Here is a 24,990-nt window from a genome sequence, read left to right as displayed (position 1 = left end):
GAGAATTGTCAGGGAAAACGTCAACTACGGAAAACTTAAAAGCTAGCAAGAGTCTAGATTACTATTAAGGAGAAAACACAGTGAAAGCAAAATTGTGAGGAACATCCATTCCTCCACATCATTGAAATGATTCAACACGGTGAATCTGTCAGATCCCATCACATGTGTTTTTTGGAGTTAGCGATGATTCTGGCATGTGCCAGGGGCTCATCTGAACCCCTCCTTTCAGTGCGATTCATCTATATTTCGAGGATGAAGTTCCCCCTACTCGCTCATCTGAGCTTCTCCTTTCAGTATGATTCATCTATATTTTGAGGATGAAGGGGAACGTATGACGGACGGAAGTAAGCAAACAGACGTCATGTGATGGGCTTCATGCCTCTTCATCCTTTAAATGTAGATGAAATGTTCTACGACAGGGAAAAAGCTCAATGTGTTTAGGTCCTTAGTATCCAATTTCTAAAGTGCAATAAAATGCAATAAAATTACACAAATTAGTTTCTGTGACTCTTCTTCTCTCCCTAATAATTTTATTGCCCATGTAGTGAAATCCTTTGATTGTTAGACTAGGAATCTAGACCATGATTGAATGCCCATTCAGAAATGGAAGCCCACTACAAAAGGACAGGGTGAAAGGAGAGAGAAAAAAAGAAAAGTTAAAGAGGAAAATGGATAGTGAAAGTTATTGGAATGAGGGATGTGGATAAATTTGCTATGATGAATAGGGAGGAAATAGAGAAGAACTTTCTTAAGGAATGAGAACTATCTTTTAACTTTGTGGGAAGAAGGGGAAACATTTTAGAATAGGCTCCAGAATTTTTGCTTATAATTTTTAGCTGATGATTTTTTTGCTAGAGAGAAGAATTGGTAAATGTTTTATTGGGAAGGAAGGGCAAGGTTGTATCTGAATGTCTTCAGCCCAAAGGACGGGAGGTCACTGCAATGGGAAAGGTGAAAGGGGAGAATAGTATAATGGGGAACAATGGTTGTAGACAATGTTCAGAAGTGCATGTATTTATGTATACATACAGTAGTAGATTTTGGGAGGGGGAGGAGGGGAAGCAATCATACCAATGTACTGTATATTTGATATTGACTAAAAATGTAATTTTTTTCAATATGATTGTAACAAAAAAATTTGAGACCAGAGATGGTAGCCTATGCCATAAATTTTTTATGATGCAGTCGTCATGAGCAAAAGTTGAATTGAAGACACATTGCAATAACAGAAATGTATTGTCATTGTTTTCATTCTGGGCTTGCACAATACTTGAATTTTTCAAGTGAGCTATCCACTGGCATAACAGATGACTAGAATGGAAACTCCAGCCAGATGATAATAAAGAGTCATTCCTGATGGTGCTAATATTTTTTCACTCCTTTGTCAACTAGTGATACATGCCGGATTTCTAAAGATATATCAGATGAAGAAAAAGCAACAATTGGTAGAAGAAAAACTGAAGTGTACAATTGTCTTCAGAAGTTTGGGATAAATTGCACTATGGTAAAAAAAAAACCCCTATGACCTCTGTATTAGATCAAACAATGTGCTATGCTAAATAATCTGGTATTGTCAATGTAATTGAACGTTCAATTCCAAGGCAGTCCCTAAAGAAACTCAAATACTGAAACTTAGCAAATTAGATCTAAATTAATTCAAACTAAGCTTTTTAAAACATCAATAGGTTTACTTCAGTTATATCTAACATTTCATATTGATTATAAAAGAATCTACATGTGCCTAATGAATGAAGTCTTAAATGTATATTTAAGACAAACATGACAATCTTGGAGCCCCCGGTGGCGCAGTTTGTTAAAGCGCTGAGCTGCTGAACTTGCAGACAGAAAGGTCCCAGGTTCAAATCCCGGGAGTGGAATGAGCACCCGCTGTTAGCTCCAGCTTCTGCTAACCTAACAATTCGAAAGCATGCAAATGTGAGTAGATCAATAGGTACCGCTCCAGCGGAAAGGTAACAGTGCTCAATGCAGTCATGCTGGCTACATGACTTTGGAGGTGTCTATGGACAATGCTGGCTCGTCAGCTTAGAAATGGAGATGAGCACTAACCCCCAGATTCGGACATGACTGGGCTTAATGTTAGGGAAAACCTTTACCTTTACCTTATGACAATCTTAAATTAATGTATTTGTTTGGCATAATTGTGCATATTGTTGTGTTTTAGTGGTAAAACAATATATAGAATATTTATAGATAGGGTAATTACAATCCTCTAGCAGTATAGTTTCAGAACCTACAAAATCTAGAGGCAATGTCTTGACTTTTAAGTTCTTCATTGTACCTGTAACAGTATGATGTTGAAAGAATATACTATATTATGTATACATCTTGTAATAATACAGGTTGAGCATTCCTTATCTGAAACTCTTGGGAACAGAAGTCTTCCATGCTTTGGGGTTTTTTTAAAATGGTAGGTGTGGAGATGGGACCCAAGTCTAAAGATGAAATTCATTTATGTTTTTTATACAATTCTACATAATAACCTGCATGTAACTTTATATATTAATATTTTTTTATAATTTCTTGCATGAAGCAAAGTTTATGCACCTTAAACTATCAGAAAGTAAAGATGTCACTATCTTAGCTATCCATGTTGACAATTTTGGAATAATTTTGATTTCTGGGTAAGGAATGCTCAACCTGTAATCATTGTTTATATTTCTTCCCCCCTCCAACAGAGCAATGTCCCCAATATTGCTATATTAGGTTCAGGTGGAGGTCTGAGAGCCATGATTGCACTTCAGGGTGTTCTGGCAGAACTCCAGAAGCAAGGCTTATTGGATGCTATCATGTATCTCTGTGGAGTATCTGGCTCTACCTGGTAAGTGGAAGTGAGCTGTTTTTATGTACGATTGAAATCAGCACATAAAGAAGTACTATAAGCTGAACGAGAAGGCAATGATTTGATTACATTGTCTCTTTCGATGCCAATGCATTTCTGAAAACAAAATTCTAGCTCTCATTGTGCAGATCTATATTGACCGAATTCAGATTATCCCCTGACTGTGGTTAGCTCAGGGCAAGGTTGTGTTGATGTGGCCTTGCCCTGTATTGTCCCAGATCAACTCCATGCAGCATTTGGCCACCACAGAGCAGATGTGGCTCTTCACTGATCTAAGTAGTCAGTGTAGATAGATATACCTATTATGAATATAGGGACCTCATCACATCAGCGAAAGGATTTGCCACAAATTGTGGTGAATCCAGTGGGGCCTGGCGGTAGGAACCCGTTGCCCCACACCCTGCACCACCTGGCTTCCCCCTTACCCAATCCCATGGGGGGGGGGAAAGTATCCAATGCTGAGCTTCTCCCTGTTGTTGGCTATGCAATACAGGGAAGCCTCCTTTGTTGCCACCTTTACCATGGAGCTCCACCAAAAGTAACTCTACATCATGGTATGGGAGCCAGTAGGCTCCATAGCAAAAGTGAAGAGGGAGCATCGTATGACGGGGCAATTTTGCCAGTCTGATGAAGTGGTAAATCTAGCTTAGGTTGTCAATGATGCTGAGGAATATGCATTGAGATCTGCACTCACTTACAACTTATTTTTTCTGGCAATGTTCCTTGAAAGGGAGAAGGTGCATGGCTGAAAGGTTTGCATCTGTGGACGGACACAGATGCAAACACTCACCTTAACATACCCATGGAATGCAAGCTGAATTTGCCTTGTTTGCTCCTATTTTCTTAAAATTTAGGGATATCTCATTATTTTTCGACAGCAGGGATACTTCCCATTTGCATGGAAGTCATTTTTAATAACCAGAGATGCATGGATTTTTAGAATTCAGCCCTTGCATTTATCTTTGTGTAATTTGTTTAATGCATCAGGCTAAAATCTATTGATCAATCCATCCATCAATCACTTTATTTATATTCCATCTTTCCTCCCAAAGGTAGGATTTGTGGCATCTTGTATGAATAAATTACATTATATTTAAATGCAGAACACTATTGAGAAAGCATATATAGGTTTTCACTGCAAGGCAATTGTGCATTTTTCAATGACAAAGGATTGTGAGTTTTTCTCAACAAAACCTCAGGGGTCAAACCTTCTCTGTATTCTCCTTCATTTTCGTACATAAGTTGGACGAGTAGAAAGTGGGGCTTTTGCATAATAATCTGTAAAGATCCCATTCCTTAGGCATCATTAATTCAACCTTGTGTTTGGAAACTGTACAGTGTTATTTTTTAAAAAGATTTGTTCCTAATATCTGTTTGTTGGATTTTGTATTTTTCAAGGTGTATGTCATATATCTATGAGCATGAGGAGTGGGTGACACAGTTTCCCAATTTGGAAATGATGTTGTATGAACAACTTACAAACTCATCCTGGAGTGCCAAGAAAGCTTTTGATGCTCTGGTAGAACCAAGTAAAGATGATACATACTCCTTGACTGATTTTTGGGGTAATGTTATTGTGAATGCATTGGTACACGAGGTGAGTATTAAAATCCTATTTTTAATACTTTTATTCCAGTCCCACAAAATAATTACACACACACACACACACACACACACACACACACCTATCAAAAACAATACAGTCATTGGATAAAGTAATTTAGATGTTCCAAATAGATCTGCGGTATAATGTGATCTTATTTAGTTCTTTCATGCCAACCTTTCCTGGTTTTTGCCTTCTTCTAATTTCTTGCCAACAGCCTCCATTCTGATCAATGATTGAGTCAAGATATAGAAAATCTTTTACTTTTTAAATATCTTCATCATCCATTTTTATTGAAAATTAATTCTCTGTCACTCTCATGTTTTTGTTGTAGAATATTTTCCTAGAGCTAGCATTTTGAGATGAACATCTTATAATTTCTGATTGCTAATGAGTTTTCCTCTCTATAGCTGGATGAGCATTATTTTTCTGAAGAAAGGAGTGTTTCGTCTAATGGGAAAGTGCCTTACCCCATCTATGCAGCAATAGATTCAAACAAATTAGCTAATAATTCTAAAACTTGTCCAGGTAAATGTTATGCCTATATATGACTGTTTCTTATAATGCAGAACTTCCCAGTTGAGATCTATAGGACATTATAGTATTTAACTATGTCTGAGTCATATCTATAGATCTTTGTCCTCTTGCTGAGGGCCTTTCCACACATGGGCAAAACCCGTGCTGAAATGGGTTAAAATAACCAACTTCAGCACAGGTTCTAGTCTCCACCCACCCACCCAAACTGTGGGATTTCCTGGGGATGGTGTGGGATACTGGTGGCGGCTATATGCTATCCTGGTTGAAATCAGGATGGCTTGAAGCCACCCCAAAGCTCCCCATTCTCTTCTAAAACTTACTTTAAAAGGTACCTGGCCTCTATAAATGCTCTCATGTCTTCTAGTGAAAGAAAATAATGCCTGAGGAGACAGGAGGGGTGAGGAGAAAAATCCCTCCTTGTCCCCCTCCCATCTCCTCATGCGTCATTTTCTCATTCTAGGAGGATGCAAAGAGAGACTTTATGGCAACCAGTGACCTTTTAGGGGAGAAATTGTGGGCTGGAGGGAGGGGGTTGGACTCACCCCAGGACTATGGAAGCCCAATACCTTATTAGACCCAGGCCTTTCATGAGGGCTTGGATCTGAGATATTTGATTAATTTGAAATAAGCCTTGGTTTATTCCAAATTAATTTATTTTTATCAGAGACATCGGTTGGATGCCTCTGGTAAAAACCGAGACAGGTCCCACATTGTTAATTGTGCGATGTATCTGTTCTGTGACATGGTCACATGGTTATTTTAGCTGTCTAACAATAGCAGGTGTATCCCCATTTTTGATTTACTATGTGAAGAATGGTTCAGATACCCCCCCCCCCAAAACCTTAGACATTCATTGAAATTGTGTAATATTAAGATTAGATAACACTCAGGCCCATAGCCAGGATTTTGTTTCAGGAGGGGTGGGATTTTGGTTTTGGGGGGGGGGGGGAGTCTGAGCGGGAGAGGGTCTACCCTAGCAAACCTTTTGTATTGTTATCCCAATACCCCCATGCATATGGTATATATTGAGCATGGTGATCAGATTATGATATGAATAAAATGTAAGGCCTTCTCGCAAACCACCCTGAGAATTTAGGGGGGGGGGGGGCTGAAACCCCTCAAGCCCCCCCCCCCCCCCCCGGCTACATGCTCAGTCCTGAGACAGCACACGAATGCAGTGAAAGCAAGTTTCCAACAACTCCCGATAATATTTATGTCTTCTTTCTCTTCCTTTTTTCCTATAAAGATCTATGGTTTGAATTTACTCCTGATGAAGCGGGATACATTCATCCTGGAGCATTTGTGGATATGAGGTTGTTTGGAAGTGTATTTGAGAATGGCAAGCTGAAGGAAATTAAGGCGGAAAAAAACGTTTCCTATTTGAGAGGTAGTTTTATAATAGGTTCTTTAATAGATTTAATGGGAGTTAAACTCTACATGAATTCATAACAAAATTAAGTGGATGCAACCCTCCCTATTCTGATGTATGTAGTCTTGCACAGAATAATTCCAAACTGCAAATAGTCTTTGAAAACTGCACAATTTTTGAATTTTCTTGTAGTGAAGGAATAATTGGTAAAAGTATGCATTCTTGTTTATGAGAAGTAACCTTCCTATTATGACTATAATAGCTCTCTGACTGGATCAAATCCATTACTTAATCATTATGGCATGAATTCTATTTTTGTCCCATTAAACTAGACACATTGAATAAATATGATTTACACACATGTTAATTCAATACATTTATTTCATTGTGGACTAACCAATACGATTCAGGCTAGTGAATTCTTAGTTAGGAGCCTCCAGTGGCGTAGAGGATTAAAGCCTTGTAACTTGAAGGTTGGGTTGATGACCTGAAGGCTGCCAGGTTCGAATCCCACCTGGGGAGAGCATGGATGAGCTCCCTCTATCAGCTCCAGCTCCATGCGGGGACATGAGAGAAGCCTCCCACAAGGATGGTAAAATATCAAAACATCCGGGCGTCCCCTGGGCAACATCCTTGCAGACAGCCAATTCTCTCACACCAGAAGTGACTCAGGTTGCTCCTGACACGAAAAAAAATTTCTTAGTTCCAGTAACAGATTGTGGTGGTTAACTTACTTCACCGTTTTTTAGCTGAACATGAGAAATATTTTGCTTCCCAAAATCTGTCTGCTTCATTTAGTTTTCTCAATCTTTTAAGTTATGTACATTTTTATGTATGAATTGGGCAGATTAAGAAAGTTCACCTGGCCACTTTTTTCTCAACTGCAGAATGCCATTTAATTAAATCCAAGTGTTTATTTGTTAACTTTGGTTCCCATTGTTCTATTTTCGTTCCAGGAAACTCTCATGTTTCTTTGTCTTTGATATTTGTTCTGTAATTTTTAAATTCTTGAGAAATAACTGCAATAGTCAATTGTTGCATGAAACATTGTTTTCCTGTAGAAACAATACTTTCTTGCGAACTACATTAATTTCCCTGAAAAATCTGTTTATTCTTTTCTTTCAGGTTTGTGGGGAAGTGGCATTGCAAATCTCAAAGATATAGAAGGTATGTAATATTTAATATTTCTAAATGCAGAGGGAGAGATAAAGAGAGTGAGAGAATTAAACCATAGATTGAAGAGTGCATACAGAATTGCTCTCAAATTGCTCCCTAAAACATCCCATCATATTTATGGAGAAACAGGGAGAATCATAGGGAAGAAAAATGTTTCAAAAGTTTCTGAGATGTGGGATCCACTGTTGTGGCACAACTTCTCTACAGAGGATATCATTCACCTTTAAAATGTGGGGGTCTCCATCCGATCACTACCACAATCGGTAATTTCATGTTAGCTGCTCTGATTCTCTCATAGCAAGGATGGAATAGAAATGTGAATAAATGTATATAAATGTTTATTCCCTCCTACACCCATTCACAAGATTTTTTTTGGCACAAATGGATAGTTTAACCCAGAAAACATACAATGGTGCATTTCTGTCCTGTAGAATCACTATTTTTAAAGAAAGAACACAGAAGCAGATCTACAAACTAAGCCTTCTGTTACATTGCTTTTTGCATTGTAGTACACCATTTGCCATTTAAAATGTTCATTCCATGAACAAAAATCTACTTGAATTGTGAGCAAAAAAGAGAAAATTTAATTGTATTTTGTCATTGGGCTAGGGCTTTTCCTCCTCATCAGTCTACCTTTTTGAGGAGAATATCCCAATATTTCTGGGAAGGAAAACAGTGCATTTACCCACTCCTTGCATATTTCCTTGAAGGAAATGACTTGAATAAGAATCAAACTTTTCTATCTCTAATTAAAAAATTAGGTAGCAGCATTGAACCTACTACATCAAATTCAATTTAACTCTCCTCAGTTATGGCACTATATTTTTCTGTTATAATACTAACATTATTTACAAAATAAAATGTTTGTACTAATTTTATTTTCAGATTATATTAAACATCTGATTTTTGAAATTAAAAATTTGGGTAAGTGATCAAAATTCCTTGAAATTTCTGCAGAGAGAAAGAGAGAGGCCTTTACTATTTAAGAATTTGCAAAATTGTGTGGCGATATCATAGTGGGGAGGTCAAAGGTGAGGGAGGTCAGTTTGAAAGGATGTAGCTTCAGTCAATATTTGAGGTAGGAAAACATTTTGTTATCAAAGATGTTTTGATAGGCTGCAAGATAAGCTATGGACAGAGATAGAGGAATGGAAACACTGCAGTCCTCTTAATCGACCCATGCTGTTACGAGAGTGGGTAGAAAGTAGTTTGAAATTTACTGGGTGATGTGAAGGATAAAGATTTTCAAGTAATTTGTTGTAGATCAGAAAAGGTTTCGCAGTCCATACTGTGGCAACAAAAAGACATATTTCTCTCCTAAATTAGGTACTTCAAAACTAACCTGAGTATAGGAGAAATTTGTTTATAATATATATATAATTATGGAGTAAGCTAATGTTCTCTTTAGCGTTATTCCCACTCCAAGAAAAAACATTGAAAACTGCACAACTTTGGAAAACCACTCACAATTTGAGACAGCATCTGCACAAAAAATTGCAAGTGGTATTTTCTGCATAAAAATGCTTTCTATGAAGAAAAGTAATATTTCTGTGCAGAAATGTTGGTTTTTTTGCTTATAAAATACTGTGTAAGGAAAAAAAGTGTGAAAATTCTCCTTGACCTTTCCAGGGGTCAAATAAAAATCCATAGTTTTGGCACCCAAAACTATCAATTTATTCCTGAGTATATACAATATTATACAAAACCACAATGTTGCATACTGTTTCAGTTGGTGGATCTAGTGAAAAATGGAACAAATCCCATAAACTTAAAGTGCATCACCTAAACAGAAACTATTCTAAAACAGATATCCACGGAAACCTTGATACTGCATTATGGACGGCTGAAGCAGGATTTTTCCCCAGACATAAGGAGAACATCTGAGGAAGCTAAGACCATTACACATGTATACCCGAATTAGGTTTTACTGGGGTATCTTGATGGAAAGGCCAGCTTTTATGCTCAGTTTGGTCTAACCCAACCACCAATTATATATCTGAAGAGTTGTATGGGAGAACAATATAGATATGGTCAGAGGAAATTGACAGGAGACAGAGATAAACAGATAGATAATATAAATAAGTATAGAGGCATGGATAATATATTGGTTGTAGCCAGAGCCTGGAGGCCCAGGCTGAGTTTCCAAGTGGTGGCAGATGAGGGCTTGGGATATGGGCAGCAGAGCAGAGAAGTTTACAGGCTGAAATGAGCAACACCATAGGATTTAGGTGGGGAATCAGAGAACGAGTAGACTTTCTCTATGGGATCTATAAACACTCCTACTGTGTGTGCAATTATAGGCAGTTTTATGCAGATTCCCAAGAAACATTAAAAGGAGAAGTTTTTAGTAACTTGGACTAAGATGTAGATGCTTTGCCTACAGTGCCATCATTTTCTTAAATACAAATACATATAAATAGATGAAAATATTAAAGTAAAACAATTAAATAAGAATCCCAGTCTTCATTTTTTCAAGAGAGGAGGAGATCGCCAATGTTTATTTTGCATGACATTTGGAAAACAGCTTTCAATCCAGGCATCTGTAATGCAATCACACACTACTGCCACCATTGACATCTTTTCTAGATGATGATGAGGAAGGAAGGATCATGGATATATATTTTGGCAGAATAGAGGCTGCCAAAGGTGATAAAGAGCAGAACGCATATATGTCAGAGATTTTATCCAAAATGGCCAAAGATGGTTAGGATATAAAATGCAATTAAGGTTAAACATTTTCATAATTTGAGATTCAAATTTTTGCTTTTGCATATGAAGAATTAGAGGGAGAAGAAGCGGAAGAAATGGAAAAGGATGTAGAAGTAGAAGAATCACAAGGTGAGTAAAGAAAGCGTTGATCCATAAGGCAGTGATAAATGTGGGTAGGTCAGGCATTTGGAATGAAATGATTAGAATATCACCTAGCATGATAGCATAAGGTGGGATATTCATCTATAGGATGTCCCACTTTCACCACAGCAGTTTAATTATGTGTGTGTGGGGGTGGGGTGGGGGTGGGGTAGGGAATGGTTCTTTTCTTCCATAAACTGTTCTGGTGGCAGAATGGGACCACTGCCTTTACTTTCTTAATTATGAGACAACAAGCAGAATTCCACTAGCTGGGTATCATACTGGGAGCAAGGGGTTTTTCTCACTTCCCACATAGGCAAGAAACCAGAGACAATCCATAATGTGTGTTTAGTGAAATGGAGGATGTGGATGCCAGGAGAAAAAAAGGACCTCAAAATTTTGCAATATATCATATAATAACTAATTTGATCCTCTTTCTCTTTTTGTCTTCAAAGGTTCTGGATGTGACTGTCATTCAGTTTCAAATGTAATTAATCACCTGGCGCATGCCATAGAAGAGAACTCCCATGAAGACTATGATGAACACATTAGAAAGTTGATTAAGCTTCTAGAAGGCAAGTAGCAGTTTTAGAATGAATCTTCAATTCTCCCACTCTACTCCTACAGATCAATGACTCTTGTTCATTATTCATACTTGATACCAGAATTCTGTGAGTATAGGGTTGGAAAGGAATATAATGGTGGAGTGCATTAAAGATTTTTAAAAATATCTAATAAGGAGGTTATGGTGATGTGGGATCAGCACTGTGTCCAGTCATCAATGTAACAGAGAATGCCTGGCATTCTATTAGTGACACATGCAAGTGTTGGTGTTCTTTTTCACCTGATAACATCACTCACCAGGTCCCTGACAGATCTTAGGGCAGTGGTTCTCAACCTGTGGGTCCCCTTCAACTCCCAGAAATCCGAACAGATGGTAAACTGGCTGGGATTTCTGGGAGCTGTAGGCCAAAACACCTGGTTGTAGGCCAAAACACCCACAGGTTGAAAACCACTGAAAGATAGTATCGCTCTCTATCCAGTTAAGTGGGGAGCCAAAGTGATGTTCCAGTGTAATTCTTACAGTATGCTGAGCAAAGTAGAAGATGAGCCTATAAGATTTTCTGTCTGTGAGTGAAAGATGCTCCAAAGATGCTCTAGGTCTTATTTTCAGGGTATGTCTTATTTTTCCATGAAGAAGAATTCACATTTATTGTTGAACAAAAAAAATGAACATTTATTGTATACTGTACATTAGTTGTTATCACAAACCAGCATAACCAGACAAACTGTGAATCCTATCAAGAATTTCTTGTTACTACCATGTACAAAACTCTGGTACGTACATTTACCGATCCTGCATGCTCTGGTGTTCTGTTTAGCGGGCATGCTTCCAAACAAAAACTTTGCTAGGTCTTACTTTCGGGAGAGGCCTTATATTTAGCAATTCAGCAAAACCTCTACTAGGTCTTATTTTCTGGGGATGTCTTATTTTAGGGGAAACAGGGTAGCACAGCTAAAATATAACATATTTGACTTCTACTTTTTTCAGTCAGAAAGCAAGAATCTCATCTTCGGTTCACCCATGAAATCAATATGAAAAGAATGGAGAACTATTTTTTTTCAAATATGGGAGGAATTTATTCGCAGATTACCTTAAGCACTATGAATTTTTTCCTGATCCAGGTGCCAAAGACATTGGTTGGAATTCACTATGGCAGTTATGAATGCATAAATTGACAATGATAGATACATTGTCAATGCAAATGGACAGATGCCAGATAGACATACGGGTAGTTAGTATATAAGAGTACAGAAGCATGGATAATACATTTTTTATACTTAAAAGCATTTCTTTGAGGAAAGGGGTGGGAGGAGGGAGATGTAAACTACATGTGCTCTTTTATTTTTTATTTATCTATTTTTTGTACGATGTTTTGCCCAGTTTTATGTCCATTTTAATGCAGTTTCTGCATGAATTTCTGTGTTAAAAACACAATTAGTTTTCATCTCGATGTTTGTGATGCCAGTAACAATGATAATAATGCATTGGCATTGTTGCACTAGAATCGAAATTTTTGTGCATACATTTTTATTTCTGCAAATATATTTTCTGTACAGAAAAAAATGTGTATTTTTGCTCACATGATTTTTTTCTCCAAGAAGGTCCAAAAATACAAATGATGGTCAAAGGCTGGGCAGAAACCCAATTTTCCTGTTTTATAGGGGGAGGGTTTGTTCATTTTGGTAAATGGGATTTCAGTACGTTTTAAATCACTATACCTGTATGAGATCCCCAAACCTTACATAACCCAGGGCAAGGAGATACAGGAAAACAACCTGTCCATTGCTATGTATTGCTCATTTCTGTTGAATAAGAAAGAAAATATCACTGTTTGATAATGTAAGCATTGCAGGTCATTTTGTCTTTTATGATTGTGTGATTTTTTCTTTTGACAGCTGAGAGATTTCAACGCATCATCTATAAAGAAACAAAAAGAAGTGAGTATATTCATTGGGTTTAATCATTTTGTGATTGGAATGCCAAAAATTACAGTATTTGAACTGTGAATTTAGGAAAGTTAGCAGTTGGGAAGAAAGTTAGCAATTGCAATTGGGAATAATGGAAAATAGGTACTGAGACATTAAAATCTCCTTGTTTTTGAAAGGGACAGTTTAATTACAATGTCTTGCTTTTTGAGTTTCTGTTTAGTCTTAACTGTTTCTTTTCCCTAAATTGTTATTGTTCATTATATAAGAGCCATTGTATATGACAGCTCATGTGATAAAACACATTCACATAATGACTGGAATTCTGTCAATTACTCCTAACTAGAGTAGGCCCATTCAACCAACTGTTGAATGGTGAGTTACACATTGATAAATGCATTGATTCTACTCTAGAAAGAAATAGTAATAGGATTGAAGTCACTTCGTGTTAAGCAATTATGATGGAGTTTCTATTTCTATTGAATTTTGTTTCACAACTTTATCATGAACATTAAATCCAGCTATGGTATATAAATTAAGAATATTAAGGCACTTCTTGAACTCTTTGACTTTTTTTTTTACTTTTTTAATCTCATTACCTATCTTTAGGCTTTTGGGATACACTGAGAATTCTGAAAAAAACCCTGTCTTGTATCATCAAATGGAAATGGGGGACCATCTACAACTATCTCTATAAATGCAGTAAGAAACATGTAGACATAACAAACACACTGCAGTATAAATGTGTAAAAGCAGCTTACTTTTTACAGGCAGATCAACAAGACTTTATTACGGTCCATGACCAGCACAGAATAAGAAAGATCAAGACATATCCCTGCTCCCAGGCATATGTGGTGGTGATGGTGGTGGTGGTGAGGGATAGGCTGCTGGGGAGTATATGGGTGGGATTTTGAGGGGATGCTGAACTTTAAATGTACAGTAATTTTATTGCATGCATTGTATTTTAAGTTTATATCCATAGCACACATATTTAATTGTTTTTTTTTTAAAATGTTGTATTTGCCTTTTTTACATTTTTATTGGTGTCATATTATTGTTAGTCACTTTGAGTCCCAATGGGGGAAAAGTCAGTATAGAAAAAAAGTAAATAGATAAATAAATAAATACAAATGTTACTCCTCGGTCAAGAAAATCTTTTTTGGTAGGTATAAGGAGACCAATTTTTACACATCAAAATGTCTAGTTTGAATAAGCATTTAGGGAATTGGGGTAATGAGATGAAAAATTAGAATCTGAAAATTATAATGCAAGTATACTTAAAAGTATACTTACCCACATATACATATATACACATAGATTATGTTAAATCTGTAGTAACTACAGTAGTTACAAGGCAGACTGCAGTTCAGTGAGTTGTACCATATGACTGACTTGATTCTATTTCTGAAGTGATTCCTAGAAATGTATTTTCAAGGAAATATTAAATTACCTTCCTCCAGCTGAACTTAATGACAAGGATCTGGAAAGTCAGGAAGACATCCAGCTGGTTGATGCTGGTCTTGCTATGAATTCTGCTTACCCACTTGTCTTGCGTCCAGAGAGAGGGGTGAAACTCATTCTCTCATTTGACTTCAGTGCGGGAGATCCTTTTGAGGTAGGCTTGTTGTGATGTTATGCTTTTAAAAACATGCTACATTTTTACGAGTACTCCATGCTGGGGCAAGGGAATTACCAGGGTAAAGTCAAAGGCTGCAAAGCCACAAGTATTAAAGGTGTTACGTATTCTTCTCTGGAACAAATTAAATCTCTGGATTAACCAGCCATCAAACACCCCCCCTCCTAATTACCTAATTTATTTAAAAACTTTATATCAGAGGTGGGTAAACTGAACAGCTCTGAGAGCCAATTGCAGCCCTCTGGAGCCTGCTGTGCACCTTGCTGCCCATGTGGCAATGAAATTCACTAGGTGATATACCTTAAATACTTCTGTATAAGTCAACCTCATAGCTTCCTTGAGTCCCTATATCAGGAAACAGACGGGATAAAAATAAAACAAAAAAAGCAAATAAATGTATAAGGACATGTTTAGGGGGCAAAATTATGGCTTTTGATATGATCTGTGACAAACAGAGGATCATTCTGTAGAATTGGGAAATTTCAGTGCTTCCTCTGGGAGGGGGGACCTCCTTAGCTAGTGTGACTGCCATTTCCCTGGCCAGGCATTCAAAAAGTCTGGAAGCGGTGCTGCAGCAGAAAAATATAGAAGGGGGTAATTTTCTCTTGGGACCTCATCACATTGAAACCAAGAACCTGGAGGATAGTGGGGGAAATCTTGGGGCAGCATAATGCTGCATTCCCTTACCATTATGGGTTGTGGGATCCCTTCCCATAAAGTTTCCCCACTGTCCCCAGCTTCCTCCCATTCCCCCCTGCCCCCGGCTTCTTCTATGAGGAGTTGGGTGTACTCTATGAGGAGTCGGGTGTATACCCAACTCCTCTGGGCTCTGCACATTGCTGGCACAGAGTGGGATGGAGCCCCACTGGGAGTATTCCTCTATCATCTGTTGGGCTCCAAGGGACTCTGTGCCGACAGCATGTTGGCAGCACAGAGAAGTGCAGAGAAGACGCTTCTTGACCTCCATATGATAAAGTCCTAAGGTTCTTCTAGGATACACTCTCTCACTTATTTGCCATTCCACTTCAATAAGGGATTGGTTCCTTTTTTTATATAAGAGTTAAGCTACGATACTTACATTGACCTGTGGATAAAATTGACCTAGGTTTTTGAGGATGATTTTTAACTAAAATTTCTAGATTTATATAGTAATTGTTTTAATTGATAAATGTATAAAGCCACATAATAATTCTCCTATTTTGAACATTTCTTGAAAAGGTACAGCTTAAAGGAAATATTGCTGTCAATATCCTTACCAAACAATACTGCAGTTTACATCTTTGGGGATTAGGTGGCCAAAATGATGAGTTCTAGCTTGTTTTAAATTGACAAGCAGAAGTCAATTGGTTACACTCCCTCAACTAAGAAACAGTGTGAGTTGTACACAAAATGGGTGACAGTAACATGAGGAGGAACTTGATCTGAAGTCAACCCCCGCATTCTTAAATATTCATCTGGTCATGGTTGAGAAACTGGTTAGAATATAAGTGAAGAATTCAGACAACTTTTGACATTTTGATTATTTGTTAATTTAATTAATATGTTATCTATAGGAATCTCTAGGTTCCCCTGGATAAATCTATAGTCCTTTCTGGTGAAGGGATCTTTAGGTCCTCCAGACAACAACAACAACAACAACAACAACAACAACAACAACAATAATATAATTTTTTTCTAGACCGCCCTCTGTCCCCAGAGAGACTCAGGGCAGTTAACATACAAACGGCAAACATTCAATGTCACTACTACATCACTTAATGTGAAGTTGACTTGAGAGTCAACTTGGAGGAGTACATGTTCCTAGAGAGTGGGTCTCTTAGATTTTTTAAATTCAGGTTTTCCCACTTTCATTGGGGTCTCGTATCTCTTATCTCCACAAAAGTGGTCTACTCTATGTTGCTTCCTCCCATCTCCCTATTTTCACAGACTGTCAAGGATGCAGCCTTGTATTGTAAGGAAAGTCAACTTCCCTTCCCTGATATTGATGTTTCGGAGCTGGAAAAGGATAAAGACAACCCTTCTGATTGCTACATCTTCCAAAGCAACAATGCCCCAGTTGTCATGCACTTCCCACTCTTCAATATACGGAACTGCAGAGGTATATTTTGTGACTTCTTGGATATCCTAAATACATTATATATTTATTGTGTGGACTGGGATCCATACTTATTCATGTTTAGATGAGGCCTACTGAAATTAATGAGACTGAATATAGTCATTACATTGAATCATTTTAGTGGTTCCATCTCAGCTTGGCTAAACACGGATTATTTTTGGTGTGCTTTAATTTTTGATTTAAACCTGGAAGATTCATGTTTCATTCAGCACAGTAAGATACGCACTCTGAACTTTAAGCAAATAGATCTTAATAAGCTTAAAGAAACATTGAATCTATAGTATTCTAGGTGGATGGAAATTTCTTAAAGATGAGGTAGTGAAGGAATTCCAATGGAAAATATGTGAAGAGGCTAAAGAAATAGGGTGGGTAATATACAAGAAGCTTTCAGATGAACTTTTAGGCCAGATTTGGAATTGGTAGCCCTTCTGATATTGCTCAATTGCAACTCAGCATTTCCCATGCTCTTATCATGGCTATTTTTGCTATGAGTTGCAGTTAAACAACATCAGAGAAACACCCAATTTCTGTTCCTGACTAAATGTGCATTTACACTGTAAAGATGGTGTACTCTGACTCCACCTTAACTGTCATGGTCTTTAGCCTTCTTTGCCAAAGATTGCTGGTGCCTTGCCAAACTACCAATCCCAGGATTCCATAGCACCGATCCATGACAATTAAAGCTGTGTCAAACTGCATTATTGGCTGAAAACAAGAAGCAACATATCTTCTTTAAAAGTACAACAGTAGACTAGACTAATTTAATGAATAAATCAAGGTTAGAACCTTTGAAAGAAAAGAAATTTTGTCATCACTTATGTGAGATTAACAACATACTATTGGATGTAAACACAATTGTATACAGAGCCTAATCATAACTATTTACAACTATTGTATATTGAGCCAATTGATTTTTATAAGTGATGGCTTATGAAAAAGCACAGCCCTAATGTTTTTAAACACATTTTTCAAAGTTTATAACTTGGTTCTTTTTTGTTTTTGTTTGAAAGATAAAGTTGAAGATTGGAGAGAAAAATATCCCAGCATTAAAATTTCTTATACAGAATGGGATATCAAAGATCTACTGGAAGCAGCAAAAACAAATGTGAAGAACAACACTGAAAAAATCTTGCAGGCGATGAAAAATCTCAATACTGTTTGATCTCATAGTTAGGTCATGTGATTCTGGCTAACATTTTCTCAAGCCTTTTGTAAGCTCTGCTCAGTTTTATTTGCCATGCGATCCCTTTTTCTACTTGTGGGATGGATGAAAACTTAATTACATCTAGCAGGTCCATATTTTTTTTAATCATTTGAGACTTTTAATCATGAGCCTTTTGATTTTATTACAATTGTTCTGAGTATGACTAAAACTAAAACCTCTTGACTTCAAATGTTTTAAGAAAAGTCTACATTTTCTCTTAACCCATTTTCAAGAATAGCCAGAATTCATTAGGGACTTAGATTGTCAACTATGGGAAATAGAACTGAGCAGTTCCACAATGTCCATATTAAGTGAGGCACTACTATTATGCCATTATGTCGTAAAGTTCATGTGAGAAATCCATGCAAAAGAAGTTTGGAACTCCATACATAACCAATAATTAATGCATTTAATTATTTATCTCTCTCTCTCCAATAGATGGTATTTGAGTATATAGATTAGATTCTGACCTGTACTATGAAAAATACTCTAAGACGAAATTGATAAACAGATATTAGAATAACCTTCCATCTTATTTTAGTATTTGTCACATGGGATAACTTACTCCAAACACAATCTTAGTGTCAGCAAAACATATAACCAAAATATCATTAATATGGCATTATTTTATATCTGTGTCTTGAATTTGCTGGGTTCAAAGAATAGAATATATATTGGAAGAACCTTATAATACAGTAGAGTCTCACTAATCCAAACCTCACTTATCCAAGCCTCTGGATAATCCAAGCCATTTTTGTAGTCAATGTTTTCAAAATATCATGATATTTTGGTGCTAAATTCGTAAATACAGTAATTACAACATAACATTACTGCGTATTGAACTACTTTTTCTGTCAAATTTGTTGTAAAACATGATGTTTTGGTGCTTAACTTGTAAAATCATAACCCAATTTGATGTTTAATAGGCTTTTCCTTAATCCCTCCTTATTATCCAAGATATTCGCTTATCCAAGCTTCTGCCGGCCCGTTTAGCTTGGATAAGTGAGACCCTACTGTATTAATAAAATGATTCATAGGTAAAAAAAAAATATTTAATTGGGGTTTGAGTTCTTACAAATGTGAGGATTGCTTAGTGTCTTTTATCTTCTGTTTCAAAATGTCTTGGACTTTGAGGACAGGTTTGAAGATTCCAGTATAATTTAATATAAAATCTTAAGCACCTAAAACATTGGCTAATATATTTTTCACTAATTGTACTGTTGAAGAATCCATATCTCACCTCGTAGAACAATCATTTTGGAGGTGCTGGAGAGAAGGATAGTGAGCAACTTTCCCAAAACTCTCAAAGTTGCAGAACACACTGACAGAATCTCACAGGGGTTTCTGCAGTTGTCTATGTAAGCAAACTCCATGAATAGAATCGGGATGGACCCATAATTATGGTCTCTTTTCCCATTTCTTGGAAAATTCTACATGAGGGTATTTGAGAGAATTCAAAGCTAAAAAATTTGGAGAGTATCATTGGGAGATGTCACAGTTGCATCTCATTAGCAGGCCCATAGCCAGGATTTTGTTTCGGGAGGGGCTGGGATTTTGGTTCGGGGGGGGGGGGGCTGAGTCTGAGCAGGAGAGGGTTAAATCCTAGCAAACCTTTCGTATTGTTTACCCAATACCGCCATGCATATGGGATATATTGAGCATGGTGATCAGATCATGATAGGAATAAACATAACAGTTTAAATAATAAATTTAAGGCTTTTTCGTGGACCACCCTGAGAATTGGGGGGGCTGAAGCCCCTCAAGCCCCCTCCACCCGGCCTACATGCCTGCTCATTAGTTATGTCTCCTGGTGCAATATTTAGTCCATCCATGTTAGAGGCAACATACTTTCTTGATTTACACACAAGCTATTATTATTATTATACACAAAGGTGTGTGTCCATGGGCCTCCAGATGTTGGCTGCATTGAATGCTCTCCATGCCTCTTAACTGACCATGTGACTTGAGATTATGGTAAATGAAATTCAGCAACATCATGGGGTCCACATCATGTTTCCTAAATTTGACATACACTCTTCATGAGGAACTGACATCGTGTTCCTATTTGTTCTGAAAAATCCACTGATAAAAACAAAATTCGAAAATTGTTCAGCAAATACACATTTAGTTTAACGATGGGCAGATAGAAGAGAACTGCAATTGGAAGACTGTGTGTGTGTGTGTGTGTTTGCTCAACTTATTGTCCAACACTTATGAAACAGTTTCTTTGCAGCCATCTTGACTTCTTGGTTCCTTAGACTGTAGATAAAAGGATTCACCATAGGTGTCAAAATGGTGTAGAAGAGGGAGAAGATCTTTTTCAGATTTATCACCTTATTGGTTTCAGGCAACACATACACAGACATGAGAGTTCCATAGAAAATGGTCACAACAAGGAGATGAGAGGAACACGTAGAGAAGGTCTTTTGTCTCCCTGCTACAGAGGATATTCTCAAAATTGTCGATATGATGCACACATAAGAAATCAAAGTGAGGATAAAAGGGGGGAATGTAAATGCAGAAGAGAGAAGGAATATCACCATGGAAACAGCATGTGTGTCACTGCAGGAGAGCTTTAAAACTGGAGGAGAGTCACAGAAGAAATGGTTGATTTCATTTGGACCACAGAAAATTAGCTGTGACATACATAAAACTACAACAGCACTGGCAAGAAAGCCATTTAGCCAAGATACAAATGCCATGTTTCTGCAGAACCTGTTGTTCATAAGTGTGGCATAGTGCAGTGGTTTGCATATTGCTATGTACCGATCATAAGACATCACAGAGAGAAGATAACATTCTGTGCCAGTAAACCCACAGAAGAAAAAATATTGCAACATGCAATCCCTAATCAAAATGGCTTTGTTGGTCAGTAGGAAGCTGGCCAGTACCTTAGGCAGGATGGTTGAACTGGAACAAACTTCCAGGCAAGACAAGTTTCCTAAGAAAAGATACATTGGGATGTGAAGGTGTTGATCAGTTACAACAAGTATAATGATGAGAAGGTTTCCAGCTAATGTCAGAATGTAAATGAAGAAAAATAGCAGGAAGAGGGGAATTTTCAGATAATGTAGATCCTCAAATCCAAGAAGAATGAATTCTGAAATCCTTGTTTGATTTTTCATTTCCATGTTTGACATAGATTTATCTAGAAAACCATAGTGCAGAAACAATATGAAAACAAAGTCTTATTCATAGTTTAGTTGCTGACAAAATATAAATAATTATTCACGAAGACTGCCTATTTGTTTTTCATCCAGTCAATAATCCAAATTATTCCAAATTTGATTTAAAATGTTCACTTTATCTAGTACAGAGTTTCTCAAGCTGTGCTCCTCCAGCTGTTTTGGACTTCAGCTCCCACAATTCCTCACAGCTTGTAAGATGGCTGAGATTTCTGGGAGCTGAAGTCCAAAACACCTGGAGAAGCACAGTTTGAGAAACACTGATTTAATAGATGATGAATCGCTAATACTTCATACACACTTTTTATATAACATTGATAATTTCAACCATGGGTCTTTATGGTTTTGGCAAGCAACGCTGGCTAGAATTCAGGGTCACACAGCTGACTAACCTGGAGTTATGCAGTTACAACTGATTTGTATTCATAATCCCTATGAATTACATGGAAATGGAGGTACTGTCAAAGTCTCCCAGTGCTGACTTACTCGGAAGCTGCTGCTACAGGTATTGGGAGTCCACTTTTTCTGTCAATTGGGATGCAATAGACTGATGTTTTCATTATGCTCCCACTAGCAATCTCCAGAGTGACAGTCAGAAATAGAATGCCTGTCAAAATTCCTTCTTACACTAGTAATTGCTCATACAAGGCAGCTATAAACACTAGTCTGTTGCATTTTGACTGACAGGAGAACAAATTCCTGTTGCTCACAGGGACTTCTGTCCTACGAGATTGAGATTGGGAGAGGAAAATGCAACTTTAGTTACAAAAATAAGGAAGCTATGTAAGTAAGCTATATAGAATTCTAACCAATATCTTCAGTAATATATAATGGAAATATGGATATTTGAAAACACCTTTGACTCAATAACAACATTTAAAAGGAAGAACCTTTACATTTCTATTAACCTTTTGCTTCATTGCATAGCAATAATACAAAACTGATCAATAGGACTACCATTAATATGCCCTATAAATTTATATGAAGCTAAATTAGACAGCATGTAGCCTCATCCTACCCATTTTTTTGCAGTTTAAAGAGTGTATAGAATTGATAATCTTTCCTTTTCAAACCAATTGTTAAATCTCTTGCCAGATGCTTGACAAACACATATCTGTGGTGTCTTATGGAGACACACAGTTACTGTAACTTTAAAAAAGAAACTTCTGTAAAGCCAGACTGATCTGAAGATGAAAAACATTTAGTATAAAAAACACATTTACCTCTTTGTTTCATGAAAAGGGAGTTGCAAGGACTTTGTACTGTTGCCTCTTCCTAGAAACATCTTGGATTTCTCTCTTTTCAATAAAGTGAAAACATATTATGAGCTCATGTTAGCAGTGTTCTGAATCTCTTCTCATTTTCAGTTATCTTCCCATTAATTTATAATTGCACTTATTCCCATCTGGGTCAATTATTTGACTTTCCCTTTAGGAAAAAAAAAGACTCACAAGCAAGGAGGCAGTTTTCGGATTTTTGTCATAATTCAATATATGTCCCCATGGAAAAATGTTGGAAATATCCCTGAATTTTAGTACAGTTGTACTAAAACTAACTGTGGTAAACATCTGAGATGTTTTGCTAAAATCCTTTGGTTTCTTATAAGCATTAATGTTGGAATAGGAGTCTTGTTTTCAATCATTTTTAGTATTGAAAAATGACACTTTAATTATTTCCTAGGTTTTTTAAAGACTTTGTCTTAGAATCAAAACAGTCACCCCACAGATGTTACAATTGTTCATATTGTATTTTCCATTTCATAGAATAATAGAGTTAGAAGAAACCAAACAGGCCACTTAGTCTAACCCCCTGCCATGCAGGAAAAGCACAATGAAAGTATCCCTGACAGATGGCCATCCAGCCTCTGTTTAAATGTTTCCAAGGAAGGAGCTTCCACTATTTCTATGTAAGGTTATGAAAACTGAAGGTTAAGAAAGCTGGTAGGAAAAAAGTGTTGCAGGAGAAGAGTTATATGGAAACTGTGAACCTCCAAAAACACAATAAATAGAGAAAACTAAGGCTAAATTCTCCCTAGAAGCAAAGATGACTAAAGTGAGATTATTGCACTTTGGCCATATGATGAAAGGACATGACCTGTAAAAGACCATAATGCTTGAGAAGGTATGAGTCAGTAGTAAAATAGGAAGAACACATTTCAGATGGATAAACTCAATCATACAACAATTTATTGATTAGCCAGTTGGCCTTATCAAGCACAGACAAAACAAACATGAAATACAACATACATCTGGTACACTTAAAATAAAATAAAAATATACAGGAAGCCGGATGGCTATACTTTTCCCCATAGGATAAAGGGTATGATAAGGCGGGTGATGCAGGGCATGGGGAGATGGGTTCTCCACAGCCCCTGTTGGGAGCCCATGCAGTTGCCCCAATGCGAGGCAAACCCATGGGTATTTATGATGAGGTCCTAGAGAGATCTGGGTTCACATTTCTGCCAGGGAACAGATTATTTTTGGCCAGTTATTTATTTTTATTTATTTCTAGCATTTATACCTCACCCTTCTCACCCAGGGGGACTCAGGGTGGCTTACAACAGTTGGCAACATTTAATGCCAAGAACATAATAATAAAACAAAAACAGTACATATAATCAATTAAAACTATAAAAATACATCATTAAAATACATTATAACAATTAAAACATATGTAAATTAGACACATTTGTCTAAAAACCTCATGCTTCAGCCTTCAATCGGACCATATCGACGTTATTATATTACTCATTAAAAACTTGTGCACACAGCCATGTTTTCACAGCCTTTCTGAAACCCAAAAGGGTTGGGGCTTGTTGGATATTTGTGGGGAGGGTGTTCCACAGTCGGGGAGCCACCACCGAGAAGGCCCTGTCCCTCGTTCCCACCAGCCGCGCCTGCGAGGCAGGTGGGACCGAGAGCAGGGCCTCGATTTTAGGGATCTAGCTGGCTCATATGAGGAGATACGTTCGGATAAGTTATCTTTATTCAGCTTAACCAAAATCACATCATTATTGTTCAGACAAAGTGGGAAAGATAAAGAATGTATAAACTAAATTTCCTTGGTTGAAGAAAGAATGACATAAACAATCTCTCTGTCTGTGTTTGTGTAAAAGAAAGAACAAAACACACTTCAACAGTTAGAGAAATATCTCAGGAGGTCAATAAGCCAGAACAATTGTTTATTACAGAAATAAACCATTGTGCAACCATTCAATGCACGTCTTAGAGGATGTCAAAAACTGGGGATGGGCAAAATGAAATCACGAGTGGTTTGCACTCATGCCAAAATGAAATGAGATTTATAAGAAGCAGAAAGGAAATGCAGTTCCTTTTAATCACATAAACAATGGAGAGACAGGACTTAACTTGTTTCAAGTATATTCACATGCCCCCGTCCACAAATTTTGCACATGTTAGATAATATATATGGTCTCAGGTGGGAAGCTTGTCCAATGTGTTGCATTTCCTTGCCAGTTTAGAACAGTAATTGAACTGGGAGGTTCCACATACAGAGCAGTGCCCCATACCAAAATAGTTCTTGGGTCCCTTCATAAGTCTCCTTTTTAATGAAACATTGCCACACAATGCAGGCAGTCCCAAAGCTATGAACAAGAAAGTTTCTGCAGATTTGTTCTTAAGTTGATTTTGTATGTAAGTCAGAACAGGTACATTTTAAAGTGTAATACAGTCAAATATATATTTTTGAAGGAAGCTTTTGGGCACAGAGGCCACATTGCATTTTAAAATTCAACAGATAGGCCCAGCCAGTGACAGATGGATGGAGAGTGTTTGTGTGAACTAACTGAAAAAAAATGAACAAATTCTATGCATACTGCACATATCTTGTTTGTAGTGCAAAAAAAAGAAAAGAAAGGAAAATAAATAAATAAAGAACAATACAATGTTTAAAATGGAGAATAACCCCCTTCTGCTTTCCAGATAAAGTATAGTCAATGCACCCC

General features: G+C 37.2%; 2 protein-coding genes across 2 annotated transcripts; one reads left to right on the top strand and one right to left on the bottom strand.

The window, feature by feature from the left end:
- Positions 1–1,270: 1,270 nt before the first annotated feature.
- Positions 1,271–18,031, top strand: LOC103279773 (cytosolic phospholipase A2 gamma). Its single transcript, XM_062957158.1, has 16 exons — positions 1,271–1,504; positions 2,361–2,428; positions 2,697–2,839; positions 4,259–4,457; positions 4,874–4,991; positions 6,247–6,387; positions 7,495–7,536; positions 8,431–8,469; positions 10,324–10,383; positions 10,851–10,977; positions 11,482–11,525; positions 12,856–12,897; positions 13,495–13,587; positions 14,346–14,500; positions 16,448–16,619; positions 17,648–18,031. The coding sequence occupies exons 2-16, from the start codon at positions 2,405–2,407 to the stop codon at positions 17,797–17,799; spliced, it is 1,551 nt and encodes a 516-aa protein (XP_062813228.1). The 5' UTR covers positions 1,271–1,504; positions 2,361–2,404; the 3' UTR covers positions 17,800–18,031.
- Positions 18,032–20,033: 2,002 nt separating this feature from the next.
- On the bottom strand, positions 20,034–21,055 carry LOC100551948 (olfactory receptor 6B1-like). The gene has a single exon (XM_003224531.3). It carries the CDS (start codon positions 20,979–20,981, stop codon positions 20,034–20,036), a length of 948 nt encoding a protein of 315 aa, XP_003224579.3. The 5' UTR covers positions 20,982–21,055.
- Between the last annotated feature and the right edge of the window lie 3,935 nt (positions 21,056–24,990).

Source organism: Anolis carolinensis, chromosome 6 (genome assembly GCF_035594765.1).
Source record: "Anolis carolinensis isolate JA03-04 chromosome 6, rAnoCar3.1.pri, whole genome shotgun sequence".
NCBI classification, from domain to species: domain Eukaryota; kingdom Metazoa; phylum Chordata; class Lepidosauria; order Squamata; family Dactyloidae; genus Anolis; species Anolis carolinensis.
Note: the sequence above shows the minus strand (reverse complement) of the source record. Positions and strands in the feature narration are given on the sequence as shown.

Bases quoted from the DNA above. Each gene is read 5' to 3' on its own strand.
- LOC103279773 (XM_062957158.1), top strand. From the start codon at position 2,405: ATGCTTTGGGGTTTTTTTAAAATG. The intron at 2,840-4,258 runs GTAAGTGGAAGT...GTATTTTTCAAG, and splicing joins GGAGTATCTGGCTCTACCTG to GTGTATGTCATATATCTATG. The intron at 14,501-16,447 runs GTAGGCTTGTTG...CTATTTTCACAG, and splicing joins GTGCGGGAGATCCTTTTGAG to ACTGTCAAGGATGCAGCCTT.
- LOC100551948 (XM_003224531.3), bottom strand. From the start codon at position 20,981: ATGTCAAACATGGAAATGAAAAATCAAACAAGGATTTCAGAATTCATT.